At 35.5% G+C, this 25,824-nt stretch overlaps 1 protein-coding gene across 6 annotated transcripts in view; it reads left to right on the top strand.

Annotated features, from left to right (window-relative positions):
- SBF2 (SET binding factor 2) overlaps positions 1 to 25,824 on the top strand; it is a 530,998-nt gene that overhangs the window by 255,059 nt on the left and 250,115 nt on the right. For all 6 annotated transcript variants that reach the window (XR_004026025.1, XM_030794550.1, XM_030794549.1 and 3 more), the window contains 3 exons: positions 10,884 to 11,006; positions 12,178 to 12,288; positions 13,509 to 13,614. Coding sequence is in view for 4 of the 6 variants with exons in the window: in XM_030794550.1 (XP_030650410.1) it covers positions 10,884 to 11,006; positions 12,178 to 12,288; positions 13,509 to 13,614 (340 nt within the window). In the remaining 2 variants the exon portion in view is untranslated. The remainder of the gene's footprint in view (positions 1 to 10,883; positions 11,007 to 12,177; positions 12,289 to 13,508; positions 13,615 to 25,824) is intronic.

Here is a 25,824-nt window from a genome sequence, read left to right as displayed (position 1 = left end):
GCTTAACAAAGGAGTGTTTGGTAGTTTTGATTATGTTTATTAAACTCTAAGATCTGAATTTTCTGAATGCAAAAATCTGATTTTTGAGTACAAGAGGAGACAAATTACCTTTCATGATGCAGACTCACTATTCAAGTTCATTAGACTGATGTATTAAAACCAACATGCTAGATTACTACTTTATAGGAAATGTGAAAAGTGCTGAAAATGCATATAGAACAAAATATGCATTATCAGCACGTTGTCTTCCTGTCACCAGATCTTAGTAGAAAGCCATATCAAAGTCCAGAATTTTGATTATGGAATCAAACTAAGGGATATTTGATGTTAAATACTTAAAGACTATCAGACTAACATAGCCTGTTGCTTCTGTTTGAAATTAGAGATTACCGTATGTTATCAATGGGGACAGAAAACTTTTGGTCTGTGACTTAAAGTCTCCTCTCCCGTGGATAATGTTTGGATGTATGTTGCCAACAAATAGCTAATCAAATTCTCATTTTTATCAGTTCAATCTGAATAAGTTAGAGGGCGTTCTGTAGCCCAAGAACCACTCTGTCTCTTTTATTGGCCTTTGATTTCTCTGTTGATCTTTAGCATTTAAGTTAATGCTGAGAATTCAGTATATTCTATTATTTCCATATTCTTGAGGGTATCGCTTCACAACTCCTTGGAATTATCTAATGAAACTAACTATAATTATTTAGATTCTCCCTCTTCACTATTCACCCCTCTTCTTCTAGACAAACTGACAGGAAGGGAATATATTGACATTATATTAATAGCAGATGTTTATAAACAGGTTATAGGAATTCTTGGGTATTTTTCAAACTTTTAATTTGGAAATAATTTTAAACTTTCAGAAAAGTTGCAAGAATAATACAAACATGTATATAGCCTTTACCCATATTCACCTGTTGTTAATATTTTGCCCCATCGATTTATTTGAGGTCTTTCTTCCCTACCCTTCTTTCCTCTCTTTATCCCTTCTTCCCTCTTCCCCTCTCTCCTCTCCCCCTCTCCCCCATACACACACACACCTAAATTCTTTAGAATACGCTTCAGAGGTACATGAACAGTATGTAAACAGTACAGTTATCAACCTCAGGAAATTTTACATCAATATAATAAAACCTACTATCCATATTCCAGTTTTATCATTTGACCTAATAGTGTCCTTTATAGCACCCCCCCCCCATCGCTTTTTTCTTCCAGTACAGGATCTAGTACGTACTACATATATTGCGTTTAGTTTTCATTTCTCTTTTGTCTCTTTTCATCTGGAATAGTTGTTCAGCCTTTCTTTGTCTATAATGTTGACATTTTTAAATAATGTAATTTCTCACCCCCATTTTTAATACAGTGTTTCTTATTTTGTGTTTTCCAGTGTCTCTCATTGTTAGTTTCAGGCTGGGTCAACAGTTGGAATATTACCTGTGTTTCTTCTAAGGGCATCCTTCTAAGAGTACACATCCGGAAGTCCACAATGCCTGTCTGTCCCTCATTGATGATGTTAATTTTGGTAACTTGGTCAGATGATTGTCAGATTTCTCCACTTTATAGTGGCTATTTTTATGTTTGCAATTAATAATCAGTCTACTAGAAGACACTCTAAGACTATGCAAATATCCTACTATTCATCAATTATGTTCCCCTAGATTCAGCATTTACTAATGATTCTTGCCTATAGCAATTTTGATTCTGATAACAAAAAATGATTATTTTCTAACTCCATACTCCCTCTACTTTTAGCAGTCAGCAGTCGACCTTTTACTATAAGCAAGAACTCTCTCTTCCTATTTGAGCTACAGATTCATGGATTCAGGTTTTTTTTTTTCCAATAATATATAAATCATTAATGGTTTTTATTATTTTAATGCACAAATTATCCCATATTTGACCAGCGTGCACCACTCAGACAGATTCCTGTGTTCTTTTCACAGATCTCCTTTTAGAAAAAGTACTTCTTAACTTTTCATCGTAACAAGGTGATCTAGGATCATTTTATTCCTTCCCTGCCTCTGCCTTGAAATCAGCCATTTCTTCAAGGAGTCTGACTCCTTTGAATAGGGAATAATACTAGAAGCTAAGATCTGGGTTCTTGTATAGTTTGAATCCATATGTCAAGAAGTTATTTCTTTTTTTAGCTTAGATATTTTCCTACTTGCCATTTTAAGTGGACCCAGAAATCATAATTTATTTGTTACGATCACCTTACAAAAGGTTACAGTCTGCTTCATATCAGTTTTGTCCAAGATTCTGAAAATGTGGATAGGTTGTGAGAATTCTGGATTCTGTATAATTGTACTTAGGTACTAGCCAGAATTGTAAGACCACTTTTCTGGAAACATAAGTTAATGTCTTTTGGGCTTGGTTGAAAAGAGGGACAAACAATGAAGCCGAATTTGAAAAAAAAAATAGAACCCAGAAGATGTTTCTTTCTTGTCATCGGTAAAGTTGTTTTCATTTTTGGCATGAACTGTTTATGTCCCTTTAAAAATGTGTTTTTCTTTTCTTTTTGGATCATATCATGAGTTCAAAATAGATCTTTTAATTCTTGTTTGGTGTGAATTACTTCATACCAAATATACTATGACACATTATTTGGAAGCGTTAAGAGGGGGAACTTAGGGACGTACACCATCCAAAATATGATTGTGCAACTTTAAAAATGTTAGCTCTGTTATCTTTCCAAGATACAGTAACACTGTCAGTAATCATAAGCAAAACTTGGCATTAAACTTTTGATAATATGTTTCCAAAATTACTCAACTAGGTAATATATCTTAAATTTTTTTAAGTAATAAGTAAAATATGATAGATTTACATTGACTTTTATTACTTATCTAAATAATTATTTGATTATCTTAAAATATGTTAAAAGTATAAAATTTTAAATATCTAAAATTTAAATTTAGTTCTATATCTTTTTTAAGTTATTTCATATGTTTATATACTTGTCTCTGAATCAGTGATAATTATGCAGTTCTCAGTGAGAACATTTGGTATGTCATCAAATTGTCATCAAAGAAAGAGAGAGGGAATGAATTTTGTAATTTCGAGAGATAAGAGGAGGAAAAAAGAGGGAGAGACAGGCCGGGCGCGGTGGCTCACGCTTGTAATCCCAGCACTTTGGGAGGCCGAGGCGGGCGGATCACAAGGTCAGGAGATCGAGACCATGGTGAAACCCCGTCTCTACTAAAAATACAAAAAAATTAGCCGGGCGTGGTGGCGGGTGCCTGTAGTCCCAGCTACTCGGAGAGGCTGAGGCAGGAGAATGGCGTGAACCTGGGAGGCGGAGCTTGCAGTGAGCCGAGATTGGGCCACTGCACTCCAGCCTGGGTGACAGAGCAAGACTCCGTCTCAAAAAAAAAAAAGAGGGAGAGACATAGAAGGCATAAGATATGTTTCTCCATCACAGTGGGCTTCAAATCTAGCTTGGGAAGCAGAACCAAAACTTAAGTACAAAACCATTCCAAAGTATCATATGCTAAGTATCATTCAGTGAAATAGATAATAATTGCAGACTAGGCAACTGGAATAAATCATACAGAGTTTAAAAGACTCAGTGGACATTTTAATAAGAGCTAACACCTAGAGTAAGGGAAAGAAAAAGGACAATTCAAACAAAAAGCTTGTGAAAAGGAAAAAAGATCGTAGTGCTTATAATAAATTAAAGTCTTATGTTCTGGGTACTGTGCTAAAAGTTTTACAACACTTTATTTCATTCTATTTTATTTAACTCACATATAGTTTATTCTCACAAAACATCATTTGATAGGTTTTAACATTTCCATTTTACAGATGAAGCTTACTTAGGGACATTCAGTACCAAGTTGAAGTGCGTGATTGATTCTGCCTCCAAGGACCAAATAATAACTACATATACTACAAAGCTGCGGAAATTATATCAATGTGCTATAGGTTCAAGAATTAAGTTTCCAGGATAAAAGCAATTACGGGAACAAAAACAATACTCCAGAAGCAGACCCTATTGTGTATAGGAGATCAGTATCCAACAATAGAAGCTTTATAAATCAATGGAATGTGTGTATTTCAACAAATATTATTTAAACAGTTGATGAGCTATTTGAGAAAACAAAAAAATTTAAACATAATATCATATAATTAATTCCAAGCAGTTAAGTAATTACCTGGAAAATGGAGTAATAAAAAGGAATTTATGAATTCATCTCTAGATGGTATAAAACAGTGGAGAAAACCACACACAAAACATTGTATATATTTAACTGAAGTACTACAACCCAATCATTTTTGGTACTCCTGCACCCCCACTGTCCCGCTCTTTATCATAGTAAACGATGCTCATTGTAGAAAAGCATAGAAAGAACATGCAGGAAAAAATTTGAGAGAACAGAAAAAAATTATTTGACATATTTTCTTCCAATAATAAGGATTTTTTTTTTTACAAAAATTGCTGTACACTAGTTGACCATATGGGTAGGTTTAATTAATCCCCTGATGGACATGTATTTCCTGTTTTGTCAATATTATGAATAATTGTGATGAATATCTCTTTGGAAAAACCTTAGTTCCTTCAAGAAAGGTTTAGTCCCAGGTCATCCAACTCTTTGAACTAAAAATTAGAAATAGCAGTGTTTGGGAATTGGGCTTGCTGATATTGTAATCAACTTTACACTTGGTAGCATTTGAGAGACTAATTCTTAGGTCTTATTCAACAAGACTAGACTTTGTTAGAGTCTAGTGAAAACTAGCATGCGTAACATAATTCACACAGAGAAAAAACTGGGAGACTTGTATGTTCTGAGTTTATTCTATAGTTTGATAATTTACAACTTTGCAAGTATCCACATGGGATTCTCCTTAGAGTATGGATGCCAAAGATTATGTTTTTTACCAAAGAATCTCTCTTCTCCTCCCCCTTTTTGAAATGAGAATTGGCAAATGGACAGAATGCTGAATCTTAACAGTCCCCTTGATGTCCCTCACAGATGTATTTTGTAGGGAAAAACTATCACTGAATTAACTATGATTTAATTGATGCTACATGCTTAAAATGATATAAGACTTTAAAACAACAGGAGAAACTTTTGGGAATAAGTTTCCGGAATCCTTCAACATCAAATACCTTTTCTTAAATTTTGACAACTATTTCAGGCTAGGAAGGGCTGCAGTGAGAACTGTCTATTGTTACTATTTCATTTTAAAACAAAGATTACTACATTCAAATATAATTAAAGGAAAACTAACCTGAACATCTTTTCAAATTGACAGTTTGGCATCTCAGTTGTTATCTTTCCTAAACAGCTTATTTTAACTAATATGTTATTTCTTATAAAGGTTACATATAAGAGTATAGGATACTGGAAAGAGAAGTAGCTTAAGAGAAGACTTGGCTTGTTAATCCCAGTTATGCCTTTAATGATCTGTATGACCTTGGCAAGTCATTTCATCTCTCTGGGCATGTGATTACTGATTTATAAAATGAAGTAGGTAGCATAGATTTTAAATATCTTCCACTACTGTATTATTTTTCTTATTCTGTTGTGTTAACTATATCTGATTTTAAAGATATATTTTAATATTGTTCATAGCAGATACACTTTAAATTATGTCCCACAGAATACTGTTGCAAGTCATCTTCTGAATAAAGTGTACTTTTATTTTTTTTTAATTTTACTTTAGGTTCTGGGGTACATGTGCAGAACATGCAGTTTTGTTACATAGGTATACATGTGCCATGGTGGTTTGCTGCACCCATCAACCTGTCATCTACATTAAATATTTCTCCTAATGCTATCCCTCCCCTAACCCCACCACCCACTGACAGGCCCCAGTGTGTGATGTTCCCCACCCTGTGTCCATGTGTTCTCATTGTTCAGCTCCCACTTATGAGTGAGAACATGTGGTGTTTGGTTTTCTGTTCTTGTGTTAGTTTGCTGAGAATTATGGTTTCCAGCTTCATCCATGTCCCTGCAAAGGACATGAACTCATCCTTTTTTATGGCTGCATAGTATTCCATGGTGTGTATGTGCCACATTTTCTTAATCCGATCTATTATTGATGGACATATGGGTTGGTTCCAAGTCTTTCCTATTATGAATAGTGTCACAATAAGCATACATGTGCATGTGTCTTTATAGTAGAATGATTTCTAATCCTTTGGGTGTATACTCAGTAATGTGTTGGCTGGGTGAAATGGTATTTCTAGTTCTAGATCCTCAAGAAATCGCCAGACTGTCTTCCACAATGGTTGAACTAGTTTTCACTCCCACCAACAGTGTAAAAGCGTTCCTGTTTCTCCACATTCTCTCCAGCATCTGTTGTTTCCTGACTTTTTAATGATCACCATTCAACTGGTGTGAGATGGTGTCTCATTGTGGTTTTGATTTGCATTTCTCTGATGACCAGTGATGATGAGCATTTTTTCATGTGTCTGTTGGCTGCATAAATGTCTTCTTTTGAGAATTGTCTGTTCATATCCGTTGCCCACTTGTTGATGGGGTTGTTTTTTTCTTGTAAATTTAAGTTCTTGGTAGATTCTGGATATTAGCCCTTCGTCAGATGGGTAGATTGCAAAATTTTTCTCCCATTCTGTAGGTTGCCTGTTCACTCTGCTGATAGTTTCTTTTGCTGTGCAGAAGCTCTTTAGTTTAATTAGATCCCATATGTCTATTTTGGCTTTTGTTGCCATTGCTTTTGGTGTTTTAGATATGAAGTCTTTGTCCATGCCTATGTCCTGAATGATATTGCCTAGGTTTTCTTCTAGGGTTTTTATGGTTTTAGGTCTTACGTTTAAGACTTTAGGCTGGGCATGGTGGCTCACGCCTGTAATCCCAGCACTTTGGGAGGCTGAGGTGGGCGGATCATGAGGTCAGGAGATCAAGACCATCCTGGCTAACATGGTGAAACCCCGTCTCTACTAAAAATACAAAAAAAAAAAAAATTAGCTGGGTGTGGTGGCAGGTGCCTCTAGTCCCAGCTTCTCGGGAGGCTGAGGCAGGAGAATGGTGTGAACCCGGGAGGCGGAGCTTGCAACGAGCAGAGATTCTGAACTGAAGACTAGTGGCCTAGTTTGTTTAAAGGCTTGTTATCCTAAAATGTGTATTTCTTATGCATTCATTATTTTCCAGACCAATGAAAGGGCAAACCTGGTTTGATCATGTAGACATGTCAACTTGATTAAAAGATTATTTGGCAAGAAATGAAGGGTTCAGGGGGAATTTTAGAACTTACAGAATTTTGCAACTACTTAGGCTCCATTATTTCCAATTCTGGAAAATTTTTAAGTTCTTAAATTGCTTTACTGAGACAATTCTATATAATGGTACACTTGCTATATATTACATTTCAGAAAGGAAATTTAGGACTGAAAATTTTTTACTCGTGGAATTAATTTTATCATCCTTTTATAACTGATTATTTAAGAAATGCTGTAGGAAGATTTTTAGTGTGATACAGTATTGTTAAAAATGAACATAGCACAGAGAAGATGTTGGATGCAACAGTTCTTTAAGGATAAAAGGGTCAGGACTTGACAGTTATTTTGCTATTAAAATTAAGCATCAAGATACAATAAAGATGAGGCTGAAGTGTTCAACCTGAATGGTAGGATAAACTTCCTTAAAGCTTGTGCTGATCTGCTACATCAAGTTAGTGCATGCAATCGGCAATCTAGTACTTTTTGTCTCAGGATATGTTTTAAGAGCAGTAGCACTTTTAGGCCAGATTGATATGGTGAGTACTAATTTATCCCATATTATTGAAGCACAGAGACGATGAACTACACATAAGTTACACAGAAGCTGGGCATCACTAGCAGATGTAATCCGTAGTGGTAATTGGTAGGCAAAGATAACTACAAATGGGCAAGTTGTGGCATGTGATTATGATATGTATTGACCTTGTAACTCAATGTGAGATATTTAGTAAACAGTGTTTCAGATAAATTTGTATCTTTAATGAGACCTACTAAAAGCAAGGAATAATCTTTAAGTGGCCAATTTAATGAGAAGAAATAATCTTAAGTTGGCAAAGCCCTTAAAATATTGTTCAGCTGGATAAAATATGTGAAACTGTTTTGCAGTATAAAATATTAAATTTAGCATTATTAGAATATCTCATATTCATAGACTATGTTTTGAATTTCCTGCTTATTTTTAAGTTTTTCACATCTTTCCAATGGGTGAAAATCTGTCATTGTAAAACACACACCAAATAAAACTAGTGTCATTATATAATTATTACATAGAATACATCTAGCAGCTATATAGAAGAGGGAGTATTCTTCTTACATGATAAATTATTTCTAGAAAAATTTTATCAAAAATGTCACATTACCATTCTAGAACAAACTTTATTTTACGTAACAAATTTGGGGTTTGTTTGTGTGTGTGTGTTTAATCACAGCAGTACATTTTGCTTTAAAAGCTGAAATAAGAATTTTTCTCTAAACTTGGGGCATTACATTCTTATAGGAGAGATACTGAAATTAAGAACTAAGAATATTTTAGGATTTGTAGCACATTTGCAAAGGAAAAGTCAACATCGTAATAAAAAGTGATATAAATTAAAATTATTTTTTACTTAATACTGATTTTCACTCTGTTGGACCTTTTTCTTTCTCATTAATAACTATTCCTTTTGGTGAGTGTTTAATTGAAGAGCAGCTTTAAGAAATGACCAGTGTATTCTATTTTGTGTTTTGGCCAAAGTTAGTTAATGGTCATATATTTGAAATGGTTATCTACTTACTCTAGCTGACTTCTAATGGTACTCTAGGGCATTTATCACAATCTCATAAAATGTGGATAGCTTTATCTCTTCCAAGAATTTTAGTCATTCTTTTGTCATTTTGAATTTGTTAGTAATCCATGAAGAATATGATTCATTAAGTGTGGAAATCTTTGGTAAATTCATATTCATCACATTTTTATTATTTCTAAGGATTCCAGAAACCAACCAACCTAATTTTTGTTTTTGCTTTGTAATACATGAAAATCTTTCAAGAGCATATGGACTTTATCATACATACAAAAACTAAAGATAGTTCCCTTTGGATGTACACATTCCACAGACATCTAATACTTTGTTATATTGCATTGTACTAGAAACTAAATGAGCTCTAAAGTAAGTAGAAAATATAATTCTTGGCTTCTGTGAATGGGGGGAAAGGGCTTCCCTTGATAAAATGCTCAAAAAACTATGCCAAGAAAATGTATTCATGCATGTATGCAATGAATAAATATTAAGTATCAGCTATGGGCATAGCCCTTATTTTAGGAACTGGAGGAAATCACCGTTTAACAAAACAGAAATCCTGGCCTTTATGGGAGCATGTGCTAGTGCAGTTGACAGACAAACTAAAAAACAAGATAAGTGAAATAGATAAATATGTTGGATAGTAACAAGTGCCATGGAGAAAAATAAAGCAGAGAAAGTGGGTAGAGAGTGTTAGGGCATTGCAGTTTTAAATAACGTTGTCAGCAAAAGCTTATTAGAGCAGAAGATGCTTGAATGAAAACTTAAAAGTGATGAGGAACTGAGTCATTAGAATATCTGTGGAAAGAGTATTTAGGCAAAGGAATAACACAGAAGTGCACAGAGCAGTGGATGGGAGCATGCCCAGTGTGTTTAAAGAGCAGCAAGGAAGCAAAGTGAGGCTAAAGAAGAATAAAGGAGATGAAGGGAGGCTGTTAGAGTAATCCACACAAGAGATTATAGTAGCTCACAGCATTATGGTAGCAATAGAGGAGGTAAGAAATCAGGATTTGTTGACAGTGGGATATAGGTTATTAAAAAGAGGGGAATCACAATTTTGGGTTTGTTAAGTGGGAGAATCATATTTTTTCAAGTTTATTAACCAGTGTTTAGTTATTGAAACTTATGTATGGTTTTAAGCCTTTTTTATTGTGGTAAGATATATATATATATATATATATATATGATTTGCCACTTAGCCATTTTTAAGTTCAGTGACATTAAGTACATTCTGAAATTCAGTTTTGTATGTAAAAATGTTCTCTCAGCCAAGCATGATGGCTCACACCTATAATCCAGCACTTTGGAAGCATAAGGCAGGAGCATCACTTGAGCTCAGGAGTCTGAAACCAGCTGGGCAACATAGGGAGACCCTGTCTCTACAAAAAGTAAAAAATTAACCTGGCATGGTGGTGTGTGCCTGTGATTCCAGCCACTTGGGAGGCTGAGGTGGGAGGATCCCTTACGCCCAGAAAGTTGAGGCTGCAGTGCACTGTGATTGTGCCACTGCCCTGCAGCCTGGGCGACAGAGCAAGACCTTGTTTCAAAAACGGAAACAGAGTTCTCTTTTCTCAAAATATCAGCATTGTTGCTTATGAACAAAAGCAATTTAGAACCAATTGTGCTTTACTGCCAAGAGCGTTGAGCACCAAGCATTCTCCAAGCCTTAGAATCCTTGTTTGAGAGAGTGAGACAAGTAGAAAAACCAACATGAAAATTAGTGTCCTATTTCCAAAACAGATCTTCTTTTGAAAACTGACTTTTCATTTAAATATCATTTTTTAACTTTTCATCTAAGTGAGTATAGTTTTTAATTGGATCACTATTTAAAACAATTTGAGCATGTCTTATTTGTCTTTGATTCACTCAGAAAGGAAATGCTCAAATAAAGTTGTGTTATGTATCTGGAGCTTAAGGAGCTTCTCAAAAATGAAATAAGTATTCCCTGCTTCATAATTTGTCTACTTTACTTTTAGAATGCTCTTAAAGTCTATTCTTTATTTGTAATTTGATTTTTTGAATTATATTTTATAATTAATTTTGAATTTGCATAAGTTATATTTAAGGTGATGTTCATCTTTTGTGAATTATGAACCTAGGAAATCCCTTCTGTTTGTTGATTTCAGTGTCTCTTTTTCTAGGGGACAAAGAAGGAAGAGATTGAAGGTGAAGCAGAAGTGTCTGGTTTAATTCAGCCTGCAGAAGTGTTTGCTCCCAAAAGCCTGGTGTTGGTATCCAGATTATATTATCCAGAAATTTTTAGGGTAAAGAACACATAGTTATCATTATTAATTTGTATTATTGTGGGAGTCTCTTTAGTGAACCATGGTACAAGTTCTTTGGATTGAAAATATTGTTAGATTGATTTAGGAGTTCATCTATGAAATACAGTTAGCGTGAACAGAAGAAATATTTTCATGTTGGATGAAATAAATACCTGAATAAGTTAATGTGACTACTAAAACTTCTAAGGATATAGTGTTTGTTTTAAAATAGGTCCCACATTTATTGAATCCAGAATGTATACATCCTAAAGAAATAATTTGATTACCTGTAGTAAATGTAAATGCATGAGTGATTTAACAAATTCGTGTATGTATATTCACCTTATGAGGAATCAGGTTCAAGTAAATAGGGTGAGTGTTTGAGATTTCAAATAATTCTGATCATACTTCTGTCAAAATAGTCTTAAAATATTGCTTCCAGGTATTTTCTTGTTTTAGAAACACAGAATTTTCAAACATAAGAGGAAATTTTTATTCATTTGTAAATATTTGTACTAAGATACAATTTCTGTAAAACTTTTCTAGAAATTGAGATTATTTGTGTTATAAAAGAATTAAATTAGTGCCAAGATTTCAGTGACAATGGGTAACTCCAAGCAAATACTAAGTTTTCAGAGTCACAAATTTTGCTATACTGAAAGATTCATAAAGATTGCATTATGTCTATTTTACCACCTACGTCCTTCTGAACTCAGTGTTAATCTTACAATCTTGTCTCTGTTTTGCAATCATTTCTTAAAATTCACATGTTAAATTTTTCTGTAGAATAAGCATTCCGGATTTATAAGAACCACCAAACATGATAAAATTTCTAAGTTTTTATCTTGAGATTTAGAGTTTAACAAACTAAGTTGAGGCAAAAACAATATTAGCCCTGCAGATTTGCTAGAGTAGTTATCAGAGCACAAACGTCTGTTTTACAAATTGTGGATTTCTGCTTTCTGTAAACTCATCTCAGAAGCTCATTTGGAGGTTCTGGTTCTAAGGAAAATTTAATAAACTTAATTTTTGCTGTTTAAAATGTATTCCATGTTCACTGTATAATATACTTTACTAGGTTCAAAGAGAAATTGTCCTAGAGCAGATGTCATAACAATTTATTTTTAATGCTTTTTCCATGAAATAATTACATATATTTATCTTTTTGCAGGCTTGCCTGGGTTTGATCTATACCGTGTATGTGGACAGCCTGAATGTCTCCTTGGAAAGTCTAATTGCAAACCTTTGTGCCTGCCTTGTCCCAGCGGCTGGAGGGTCTCAGGTAAATAGAGTAGAAAGAGAGGTGGAGAAGGATTGTTCCTCTTCACCTCTCCTCCAGTTAATTTAATTTATGGAGAAAGGGAAAGAAATAATTCTTTAAATATTTTTGTTTTAAGGAAGATCCTACTTTAGTTAAGCATTGTCCCCATGGTCTGCTTTCTAGATACTCAAGATTCCATTCTTTTCTTAGGTCATGAGGTTAATTTTAACACAGGGTTCATCTTTCACATAGCATAATTAGAAGTCATATTTTGTGTAACTTGAACTGCAGTTTGTATTTTCTTGGAAATATATTAAGTTGAACTTTTAAATGTGCTCTTTTACCTTTCTTACTCCTGTATATAGTTACACCTCATTTTTATTAACCTAAATTGAAAAATGTTGGAGTGAGAAAAATTAGAAATTAAGAAATTAGACATTAAGAAAACTCTCAACACAGTTCTTTGTTACATTGTAACTACTTATTAATAGATTCATTTATTCTGTATGTCTTAAGATTTTCATATTTGTCTCTAAAGTAGAAAAATAAGAATCTCTGCTGCTATGATTTATTTATTGTTTCTTGGTCAACCATACTTTTTAAAGAATAGATTTTTTCCTTAAACCCTAAAAATGAATAGTTGATAATTTATTTTGCTTATTCTGATATAATATTGGGGAAGAGGATAGCCTTCTAAAAATCACATTGTTTTCAGTCTGACGAAGATCCTGCTTATAGTGGGATTGGCATTTCTTTTTCTTGCCCTTCACCTTTTTACTTCTCTTCTATCTTTCTCATTGTCTTTTGTCTTAAATTTTTATCCTCCTTTTTTCTCTCTCTCTCTCTTGCTCTCTCCTCCTTCATTCTTCTACCTCTGCTCAAAGGGCAGAATATTAAATGTGAGTTTGGTCACAGATAGGTCTAAACTTGAATTGCTTTATGAGCATTTATTAAAGTTGTTGACTTTAACATTTCATTATTTTTTAGCCAGTTATGATTATCAATGATTTTTGTGTCTTATCTTTACTAGATTTTCAACTTTGAACCACTGAATTTCCTTATGCCACTTAAGTATACAAAGAACTTAAATGTTTTGGGGTATACATTGTTGCCCTTTGTATCTGTTAATTGGATCTTATATGGTCGTTTGCTCTAAAAATGAACATCGAAGGTATTTTTATTTTTTTAAAAATGTCTGAAATTGTGTGTGTGTGTGTGTTTGTGTTTCTCCCATTCTACAGAAGCTGTTTTCTTTGGGTGCAGGAGATAGACAGCTGATCCAGACTCCTTTACATGATAGTCTTCCTGTCACGGGCACTAGTGTGGCTCTCCTGTTCCAGCAATTGGGTATGTCTTTTCTCCCATTTTCAATGTCATCTTGTAGAAGCCTATGATTAAAGAATTTATTTTAAGTCGACATCACCTCACATGAATCAAGAAAATATTTTTTAAACCATTAAATATTTTATATATAGGATATATATAATTTTGTGGGTCCTGATCTTACCTAGTGTTCATTCTTTTTAAAAATTTTAACCCAGGCCCCTTTTTTCCTTAGGTCAGTTAGACTTTTAGAAAGTGGATGAGACGGGTGTGGTAGCTCATGCCTGTAATCACAGTACTTTGGGAGGCCGAGGCAGGAGGATTGTTTGAGCCCAGGAATTTGAGAACAACCTGGACAACATAGTGAGACCCCATATCTACAGAAAAAATTTTAAAACATTAGCTGGGCATGTTGGTGCACACCTGAAATCTCAGCTCCTAGGGAGGCTGAGGTAGGTGTATCACTTGAGCCCAAGAATTCAAGACTGCAGTGAGCTATGATGGTGCCACTGTACTCTAAAATAGAAAGAAGGAAAGTGGACATATTTTCTTTATGTTAAAAGATGAATAGATGATATGTTTTGCGTTTCCATAGATGAACTGCTTTTGTAGAAACCTTGTCAGATGGGACTGTGAGTCTCATTCTTCTCATCCCACCATTTATATGAGGACTTTATCTCCAATTTTTTAGCAGTGGCTAGGATGAAAGATTGGGAGGATTCTAGAAAGTGTCCACTGTACATTGGACAGCTTTTACATTATTTAATAAAAATATAACTTTAAAATGAGGATATTTCAAACCAGGGCTGCCCAAAGATTCCCATTTACGTTACCTCTGACTTGTCCTTTGTATATCCTGCCTATGAGTGTCCAACTCTCATTGTTCTCCATCTGTGTTTGTCTTTTCCTAGTTGTGCTGAAATCTTCCCTTCCCTAAGGTCCATACCCTGCCTCTTCATGGAATTCTTAATTTCTTGCACAGAAATTCTACCCTTCTGCTTCCCTCCTGTCTCTTGTTGAATTTTGCTTGTAGTTTTGCTTTGTATCTTACCACCCTTTTCATCAGTGTCCCTATCCATATTCTTCTGCTTTAACTTCAATCAGTGAAAGTTAGAAAGCCTTAGAGGAGATTAGTATAAATATAAATAGAATCTTCTAATATCTGAATTAAAATGAGTGGTGATATCAATTTCAAAGTAATTCTTTCCAGCTACATTTGCCTCTTCTCACGCCAACTCTAAAATAATATCTCCCTTTGGTCAAAAGATACAAGATTTCAATTAGGAGAAATAAGTTCAAGATATCTACTCTGCAACATGGTGACTACAGTTAATAACAATGTATTGTATACTTGAACATCATTAAGAGAATGGATTTTAAGTGTTCTTACCACAAAAAAAAGTATGTGAAGTAATGCATATATTAATTAGCTCAATTTAGCCTATCTGCAATGTGTACATATTTTAAAACATCATGTTGTACACTGTAAATATATAGTTTTTGTCAATTAAAAAAATTACATCTCCCTTCTAGTGCAAGTTTTTACTCATTGAGCATAGTTAAGCCTTAAAATATTTAAAGCTATTTTCTTTAATTTCATATTAAATAGATATTTAATGCATATCTATCTAATATGACATACATAATCCCTTCCTGGTGGCATGTCTCCAAAGAACATCTTGTTGATTACATTCTCCCTCCACAAGCTTTTGGAAATTAACAAAAAATTTTTTTTTGGAGACAGACTCTTAGTCGTCACGAAGGCTGGAATGCAGTGGCATGAACACAGCTCACTACAGCCCCCAACAGCCTGGGCTCAAGCAGTCTTCCCTCCTTAGCCTCTTGAGTAGCTGGGATGATAGGCACATGCAATCATACCCAGTTAATTTTTTAAATTTTTTTTGTTTTATAGAGACAGGGTCTTGCCACATTGCCCAGGCTGTTCTCAGTCTCCTGGGCTCAAGCAGTCCTCCCGCTTTGGCCTCCCAAAGTGCTGGGATTATAGGCATGAACCACTGCCCGCAGCCTGGAAGTAAATTTAGTAGATTCATGGACTACCTGCAGCTTGTCTGTGGTCCCTATTAACCATTGACTTAATTGATTTTAGCCAAGAACCATTCACCTGACCTTTTTTACTTTAAAAAAGGTTGTATACCTCTAAAGGGTCAATCAAAGCAGAGATTTACTATGAAAAGGTATAGAAGGATATGACACAAATGAAATTATTTCACATTTCCAAATGTGAACTTAATGAGTACCTTATAAACCTCTATGGTCTTAGTTTAACAATGAGTTGTGAGGGGGGAGGAGAGGAGGAGGTTGTAACCAGCATTTAGCGTCAAGGACCAGGGATATTAAACATCCTGCAGTTTGTGCGATGTTTAGATACCAGAAGCATTTTTACCCCCAATACCATTAGCATTCCCACTGGAAAAAAAGAAAAAATACTACTGTAGATAAAGTATAAATTTCTAAAACCCAGAGCTCTCTTCCAGTAATGGTGGCCTGTGTAATTCAGAATAATCCTCTTAACAATGACAACTTGAAAAGATAAACAAATATAAAGAAGATCCACTAGATCAGGCACAGTGGCTCATGCCTGTAATCCCAGCACTTTGGGAGGCCAAGGCAGGTGGATCACTTTAGGGCAGGTGTTCAAGACCAGCCTGGCCAACGCGCTGACACCCCATCTCTACTAAAAATAGAAAACATTAGCAGAGCATGGTGGTGGGTGCCTGTAGTGCCAGCTACTCAGGAGGCTGAGGCATGAGAATCGCTTGAACCCAGGAGGAGGAGGTTGCAGTGAGCCAAGATCATGCCACTTCACTCCAGCCTGGGCGACAGAGTGAAACCCTGTCCCAAAATAAACAAATAAAATAAAATAAAATTAACATCTGCTTGAAGGCGTCAGAGCCAGTAAATAATTGCCAAGCCATGATCCAGGAGAAAATGAAGTGAGCCAGACATTTGGGACCATTTTTTCCTAAGGGCACTTGTTGATTTTGGAAGAAATGGCTGAGAAGCTGATCAGTACTATTGATATCTTATGAGGAAGAGGGAAAATTGGAATTTAAGTTTTAACAAGATGGATTTTTTTTATGAAGCTCTCATAATTTGAGTTGAGACCATAAAAGGCCACAGCCTGGGAGTGGGTAAATCAGAAGTAGATTGGCTCCCTCGGGAACTATAATACAGCTAGAAATCATTTCAGTTTCTTGAGTTGGACTAAGGTAATCCTTGATGCTACTGTCTGTCCATCTCATAGAAGTAAAAGTATATCCTCTCTGAAACAAGATAACTACATTCTAGACCTCCAATTTGTCTATGAATTTTTATATACCTGTACTCAATCAAAAATAACCAGAAACGTGAGGACCAAAACTACATGAAAGAAGTGCAAAAGAAACCATAGACAATATGAAAGAACCACAGGGGCTCTAGCAAATAGAGTTATCAGATGCAGTTATTAAAATAACTATATTTGAAATAGTGAAGGAAATAAATAGTCAAGACTGAGAATTTGGGAGTGACATTAACCAGATAGAGGAATAGGAAATTCCAGCCCTCCCTCCCTGACAGAAACACTGATTTAACAAAGATTTACTGGCTGGGCGCGGTGGCTCACGCTTGTAATCCCAGCACTTTGGGAGGCCGAGGCGGGCGGATCACGAGGTCAGGAGATCGAGACCACAGTGAAACCCCGTCTCTATTAAAAATATAAAAAAATCAGCCGGGCGTGGTGGCGGGCGCCTGTAGTCCCAGCTACTCGGAGAGGCTGAGGCAGGAGAATGGCGTGAACCCGGGAGGCGGAGCTTGCAGTGAGCCGAGATCGCGCCACTGCACTCCAGCCTGGGCGGCAGAGCGAGACTCCGCCTCAAAAAAAAAAAAAAAAAAAAAGATTTACTGACAAAAATCCCTACATGACAATTCCAGATTCTAGTTAAGAAATTACAGTACCTCAGACTTGCACAAAGCAGAGAATAGCAGCATTGAAATGTGTAAGTAGAGCAATTTTAGGTTACCTGTATCAGCCCCTTCCTCAACTCTCTCAGGCTTGGGGCTACAGGGAGGAGGGAAGAGTGGAGCTTGCATCCCAAATTCTGGCTGTTGAGCAAGCTGCCTAAGGGACTTGTTTCTGTGTTGCCTCATTGGAAGCACAAGCAGGAGCTGACATAGTTTGGATGTCTGGGGTGGCTGAGAACAAAGAAGGGGTTTGGGGAGACGCTTGCTGTGACCTGCACAGCTTGGTGTGATTAGAAGAAGGCACACAACTTGAGGCTTATCAACCTTGGCGAGAAGCGGGAGGAGCATTTTGTGTTGAGACTTCAGAGTGCTTCTCTGAGTACTGGTAAAAATGTGAATAAATTAGACCTCTTATTAATGGCTAATAGGAATATGAAATGGTACCACTATTTTGGAACACAGTTTGACTGTTTTTTTTTAAGTTTAAAAATGTTCATAAAAATATTTGTATGTGAATGTTCATAGCCATTTTATTTATGGTAGTGAAAAACTGGAGACAAACTCAGTGTCCACCAGTGGTAAAGAATAATAGATTATGGAAATGGATGAAGCATCTGTGGTATGTTCATACAATGTAATACTACTAAGCTAAATGAATAATGAATGGCTGATACACGCGACATAGATTAACCCGAAAATAATTATTTTGAATGAAAAATGTCAGAAAAATTATATACGGCATGATTCGATTTCTCTAAAGTTCTAAAAAATGTAGTCTAATCTGGCCGGGCACGGTGGCTCATGCTTGTAATCCCAGCACTTTGGGAGGCCGAGGCGGGCGGATCACGAGGTCAGGAGATCGAGACCACGGTGAAACCCCATCTCTACTAAAAATACAAACAAAAAACAAAAAACAAGGCTGAAAATGTAGTCTAATCTATGGTGATGGAAACAGGTCACTGGTTGTTTTGTGGATAGGAAGAGCGAGATTACAAAGGGACATGAGGAAACTTTCTGGATGATATTTGTGTATACAGTCTTGATTGTGGTGATGGTTTTATAAGTATGTACATAAGTCAAAATGTATCACATTCTTAAAAAAACTGAAAAACATATATTCACACCAAAACTTGTACATGAATGTTCATAGCAGCATTATTTATAAGAGTCAGAAAGTGGAAGCAATCCAAATGTCATTCAGCTGATGAATGGATAAACAAATTGTGATACATCTGCACAATGGAAAATTATTCAGCCATAAAATGGAATGAAGTATTGATACGTGCTACAACCTGGGTGAATCTTGGAAACATGCTAAGTAAAAGAAACCAGGCACAAAAACTGTATATTATATGATTGTGTTTATGTGGAATGTCCAGAATAGGCAAACACATAGAGGCAAAGCAGATTAGTGATTATGAGGGGCTCGAGGGATGGGGCCGTGAGAAATAACTGCCAGTGAGTGTGGGGTTTCTTTTGAGGAATGAAATTCTTCTACAATTGGATACTAATGATCCTTGTACAACCTCGTGACTACACTAAAAACTACTGAATTGTATACTTTAAAATGGGGAATTTATGGTATGAGAATTAAGAAAAAATGTTACTGTTAGAGGCTTGTTAAAAGAACTCAGGAGCCATCTTGAAGAGGCTCACAACTGATTTAAGATGATAGAATTTGAGCTTCAAAAATTACAATAATTGCAGTTGGTTGAAACCCAGCAAATATTTTAAGATCCATGAATTCATAATATTAAAAAGGGATTGTCACCTACCTCAGAATATGATAAAGAACAATTTATCTTGAAAACTTATCAATAAAGAAAAAATGATAACCAATAGTAGTTGAGGGCAATTATCTTTTTTAGAAAGTCTTCTAATTAATAAAGGTGAAAGAAATGATAGAAATAGAGTATCATTTTGCAATCCTCAATGAACCAAGATCTAAGTATCAACAGCTGTTACCACAAAAAGGAAAACAAGCAAGTATTATGTGCCTAACCTTACCAAACACTACTTATTGTTTTGCCAAAGGGATTAAACCTGAGTCTAATCACAGAAAATGTAGAAAATAGAGGAACACATTAAACTGCACCAAGAGAATGTAATTACCAAAATCCAGGCTGTTAGAAACTCTCTTAGTCAAATGTCCCAGGTTCTTTAACAATCTAGAGGTTCCTCAACCTTGAGATTGAAAGAGATTTAAAAGACATCCAACTTTTTAAGAGTGAGACTAAACTGTAGTGTCTACGGATGTACTTTTGGGTGTTAAAAACTGCCTATAGAAAAAAATCAGGAAAGTGGATAATATTAAATAAAAACTTGGTTACTCTTGGCAGTAGAGAGGAGATTATGATGGGGGGGGTACATAAAAGGGGCTTCCAGGGGCTTTTACTTTTGCTGGCAAAGTTCTCTTTCTTGATGTGGGTGGTATTTTTAAGATAACTTATTAAGCCATACATTTGATTTGTGTGGTTTTCTCTATCTGTGTTTTATAATAAAAAGAATTTTTTAACTTGTAAAATTATTTATGTCCTTTATGTGCATACCTAATTTTTTTTAAACCTTAAAAATATATATTTAAGCAAAATACAGATTTTATCCTTCTCACATAACAAAAAGTCTACATACAGGTAGGCAGTCCAGGGCTGATGTGTATTGATTCTGGAATGTCTTCAGGGATGTTACGGAAATTCTATCCTATGCTTTTCTCCCCTGTTTGTTTATAAGAAGTTTTTCCTAAAACTTACATGTCTTATTATTCTTGTGTACTATATATCTGGCATAATGCCTCAGGTACAAAAGGCATCAATGTTTATTGAATAAATGAAAGAATGCACTAGCTATGAGGAAGTGGTAATCATATTGTAGAAGATTTTTCTGTGGGCTGATGAAGTGTGCCGGAATACATAATAATTGGTCATTTGAAGATCAAATTTTTATTATTTTATTTTACTCTAGTATTTTCAGCTTCATTATCTTTTGCTTGCATGTTGTAAATTCACTTTTTTCTGGGAAAGAATGGGGAAAAGATAAGGAAGCAAAGCAGAAAGAAAGATGCAGTGCAGTGTGCAGAGTTGTTGTTTCCAAAGCATATGGTGGTGATAATTCTATATAAAGGCATTCTCTTATCACCAGTCATTTTGTTTGGACTTTGTCAAAGGCCAATATTAGGCCATTATCAGAGTTCATGAGCTGGGTTGGCAGTAGTGGTTGTAGTGGATTTTACAAAGCACAGACAGGAAGCAGATAAGACTATAAGATCCTTTTGTAGCCTTGACTAGTTTTCCTGTGAAAGGTCTAAATGTAGTGATAGCATTTCCTTTGTTCTTCTAAGAATTGTTATGATAATGAATTTGTTTTTCACAGTTTAAAAGGTCTCTGTGTTTTTCTGAAATAATTATATGGACTCTGCCATTCCAAGCTTCACTCCCTACAATTTCCTGTTAATCGCCTTCATCTCTTGTTTACTGTCTTTTATTTGGTTTTTGGGGTTTTTTTGTTTTGTTTTGTTTTGTTTTGGCAGCCTATGTGAACTATTTTTGTTTACCTGAGGATTAGTGTTTTCAGTGTACTAACAATGCTGGGATTTTTGATGTTAATAAGTTTGTATTCACAGGAACTGGTTTTTATAGACCCTGTGATATTTTAATCTAATCCATACCCCTTTAAACTTGGGTGTCCCTCCCTGCCCCAAATAATCTTGTAAAATGCTCTTGACATCTTTTGTCATGTCTGTTCACGTGTAATTTGGGTTTTACTAGAACGTGTTCTAGTTTTAGAATATGTATCCAACAGTTTTCACAGTGTACTCTTTAATAGACATTTTTGAAAACTGACTAAAATGATCCTGGGCCATCAGCTATCCACACTTTGTTTCCACAGTTAAACCACATTAATCTTGTATTATTTGTGTTTGTACCTTTTTCTATGCATACTTTCTTTTTACTTGTCCATGTTTAACTTTGGCCAGTTTTTTCTTAGCCATTGATGGGTCGATATGTCTCCATTGATGATCTCTGATATTAAATATAGGTTTTTTTTTAAAGTTCTTAAAGTTTTTGTTCAGTTTGTCTTACAAATATTATTCTTACTTTGTACATAAAAGTTATTAAAATGTTGACTGTAGCCATTCCTTGCTATTCAGCAAGTTGTTTCAGTTTTAAAATGCTTTAATGGAAAACCTTTGGTAGTCTCACTTTTGTCTTTCCCTGGAAAAACTTCTCTCTGTAATACTATGTGATTATTTTTGAAGTGATAATGTTACTGGCAGTGAACCCATAGGGGTCTGCAGCAAAAATTGTTGCCTCCTCAGAAGAAAAAATTCAGCCAAGGGTCCTAAGGCAGAGTGAGAGACCAAGGCAAGTTTTAGAGCAGGAGTGAAAGTTTATTAAAAAGCTTTAGAGCTAGAACAAAAGGAAGTAAAGTACACTTGGAATTGGGCCAAGCAGGCAACTTGCGAGAGCAAGTGCACGGTTTGGCTTTTTGACTTGGGATTTTATAGGTTGGCATGCTTCTGGGTGGTTGCATTTCTCCTCCCCTGATTCTTCCCTTGAAGTAGGCTCTCTGCATACACAGTGGCCTGCTAGCACCTGGGAGGGGCTTCACGTGCAGTGTGTTTACTGGAGTTGTACACATGCTCACTTTAGGCATTTTTTCTTTACCAATCCAGTGTTCCTAGAGGAAGATCATATAGCAGTTAAACTCTGCCATTTTGCCTCTTACTGCACCTGCGTGAGCCCACTCACCCAACTCCTGAGCTCTTATCAGGAAGCTGCTGAATCACCAATTTCAGGTATTTCTTTTTTTTTTTTTTTTTTTTTTTTGAGGCGGAGTCTCGCTCTGCCGCCCAGGCTGGAGTGCAGTGGCACAATCTTGGCTCACTGCAAGCTCCGCCTCCCGGGTTCACGCCATTCTCCTGCCTCAGCCTCTCCGAGTAGCTGGGACTACAGGCGCCCGCCACCACGCCCGGCTGATTTTTTTATATTTTTAGTAGAGACAGGGTTTCACTGTGGTCTCGATCTCCTGACCTCGTGATCCGCCTGCCTCGGCCTCCCAAAGTGCTGGGATTGCAAGCGTGAGCCACCGCGCCCGGCCTCAGGTATTTCTATCTATTGGGAAACTGCCCTTCCCTGGCACCACTGTGACCAATTATTATTTTAGAGAGAGAGTTTAACAACTTACCTGACCATCACCTGATGGTTGCCTGACATTCCTGGTTGGGGTTGGGCAGGGGAAGGAGGTTCTCCTGCTCTGCTTATGTCTGTCTGAGTATCTACTATAACAATAAGAACATTTGTAGGAGCCTTAAAAATAACTTACGTTCCTAAAACATAAAGATGAAAAGATGCCAGAGATGAAAATGAAAGCTTAGGATGTGTAAAAATGTTTTCTTTAAAAAGAAAATACTGATTGGTAAATTGCTGAACCATCCAATTAATGCATCAATTGTAGGATAATTTTTGTCCTTTTTACTTAAATGATCAACATCTAGGGCCTCAGGTCATGTTTCTGTCTTAGTTTTCTCAGCTTATTCATATAGCATTATTACTTGTCTTAATTTTATTCTCACTTACAAGGGGAAAAAATGAAGTAGTCTTTTTTTTCAATGTTTGACTTTGAAGGAAGCTTGCTTATTTTTCTCATATTAATCTGCCTTTTGTCATAAGGGTCTGTCCCAACAACAAACTTATCAGGGTTAAAAAAAAATTTAAAGAAAATATATTTCCTCTCCTATCATAAAAACATAGTTTGCAAATTTGAGTACACAAGATTTTAAACTATTACTAATAATGGCATCTTGTGTCCTATTTTACTAATTTATTAGTAAAATTTATTTAATAATTTATTAATTATTTTTCGACAGTTGAATATCAGCTATGTTCTTTGGGGATTTGAAGCAAATTAAATCTCCTTGCTAGCCCATTCTGGAGCACTTTTCTGAAGAAACTGCTTACCACGTGTACCATGTGCTTACCTTCAGAGGCCTAAGGATCTCTAACGAAAACTGTTCCAATGTAATTTCTTCTAATAAATGGCATGGAAGTCTATAATAAAGTTCCCATAATGCCCTCCTGCTTATATGATGGTAGAAGTATGTTTTTTTCACCAAATGTTTACAAAGCCATTATTATGTGCCAGCTCCTGAGTTAGTCACTGGGGACATAAAGATGAACAAATCACAGCTCTTATCCCAGATGTACTTTTAGCCTCATGGAAAAACAGGTATCGTTTTAAAACTATAGTAGAATATAATTAGTGCAATAATAGAGATACCAAGAGCAAACTCTTACCTGCTAGAAAAGTGGAATAAGGGCATTCTAGAAGGAGAAGCATATTTAGCAGTATAGGAAGTTATGAAAGGCCTTCATGGAATAGTAAGATGTTTGGTGAAGCCTGAGAACAGGGTTGTAGGAAGTAGTCAGAATGTTATTAAGAAACTGATTGCTTTTCATTTCAAAATTAAAGATTAAATATTTATGCTGGTTCTATAAAGAAACCATTGTAAAAATATCAAAGACTGACAGTCATTGACCGATTGAGTCCTTGTTGACTGGTGTACTATGCTTGCTCGAATCACATGTGAAGAAAGTAGTTGCTACATGATATAATCTGAGGAACGTTCAGAAAGATCCTGGTTCAAAACTGTCCTGTCCATTGTCCTTTTTTGGCACTTAGATGCTAATATTAAATAGCTCTATCTTTGCATTGAATTATCTATAAAGAATGTAAATGCTCCAAGGCAAGAGAGTCATTAGGTATCGTTCTTCCTTGTCACAAAGTTCTCTTGTGTAAAATTTCTGTTTGCTCTTTCAGCATTTTAGTGGTTAATATTTTTATAAAATATGGCTACTCCAACATTTAAGTATATAGCTTCCAAATGGTGGCAGGATGAAGTACCTTTTTTTTCCTGTGCTCTGTAACATCTGATACATAGCTCTATTATTTTACGTTTTAACGGTTTATTTACCAGTCTTTCATCTTCACTGAACTGTGAGCTCCTAAGAACCTGTCTCGTATTTCTTTATATCAGTCCCTAGAATTTTATGATTGATGATATATCTCAGTAGTTCAGTAATAATGTAATAGTGGCAGAAGGGAAGAAAAGGGAAAAGAAAGGAGGAAGTTTGAATTAAAAGAGTTGTTTCTGCCAGGACAGTTCCCTCTTATTTGTTCCTTGCATAATTCTCCAGTTATTCTCTATTCTTCTTCCCCACTGCTTGCTGCTCTACTCACAAGACTCCTTTTGCTTCCTAATTCTTAAATTTAGAATTAAAAGTAAATAAAAACTAAGTCAAGCAGAACAGACATAGCCTAGGAATTTGAGTCATTGGAGGTTGGAAAAATCTGATGTTATTACCTTAGAGCTAGAAAAACAATTAGAATGTTCAAGAAGGAAGAAAAGATGCTGTACCTTTTTACACAGTTTTGGTTGAGTTGGCCTTTTACGTATGTGAATTATTTTTAGTCATATGTATTTGGTAATTGACTTCTTATATTTAGTCTCCCACATTGCTACGCTCTATTTGTGTGTGTAAAATGTATTTAATTCATGTCATACTCAGAGGGTTGAGCCTGTGTTCATAAGGACTAAACTACACCTCCTTTCAGATGCCCAATTTACCACACTTTTTACTTTTTTACTTAGAATATTTGCCATATCTATCATACGTGGAAATAATGCTAAATTTGTAACAGATAGTAAACATTACCTCTCAGTGACAAATTTGAAACTGTATATAAAGTTTTAGTTAATCCATGAAGTTAGGGATATTGTCTTTATTCACTGCTATATTCTAGTGCCCGGAGTATAGTACACAATAAATATTGGTTCAGTGAATGAGAAATCTCCTTTTTCATGACTTACATTAAGCTGTGACCAGAACTATACTGTTTTCCCCATTGTGGGTTGACCAGAAAGAACTATGATAAATTGTGCAGGGCTTTTTGAACTATATTCTGTTTTGAAACATGGTCTTCAGTTCCACCGTTTACCCATTTGAAAGCTGAGACATAGTCTTCTATTTGTGTAACATATCATTATTATTCAGAGAATGGAGGAGTCTGGAGAAAGTTTTTTTTTTCTTTCCCCAAAAAAGAAACAAATACATTTGTTATCATGTGGTGCAATGAATTTTAGAACTCTAACCTCTCAAGAAAATTGAGATCAGGAAGCCATCTTTCAGAATGTTTTACTCTTTGAATAATCAACAGGATGTATATGTATCACTGTAGTGAAATCACTAGTAATTATCACTGGCATGTCTGTTG

The sequence above is a fragment of the Nomascus leucogenys genome, chromosome 15 (assembly GCF_006542625.1).
Source record: "Nomascus leucogenys isolate Asia chromosome 15, Asia_NLE_v1, whole genome shotgun sequence".
Lineage (NCBI taxonomy): Eukaryota > Metazoa > Chordata > Mammalia > Primates > Hylobatidae > Nomascus > Nomascus leucogenys.
The sequence above is the reverse complement of the archived record's forward strand: the minus strand, read 5'-3'. Positions and strand labels throughout refer to the sequence as shown.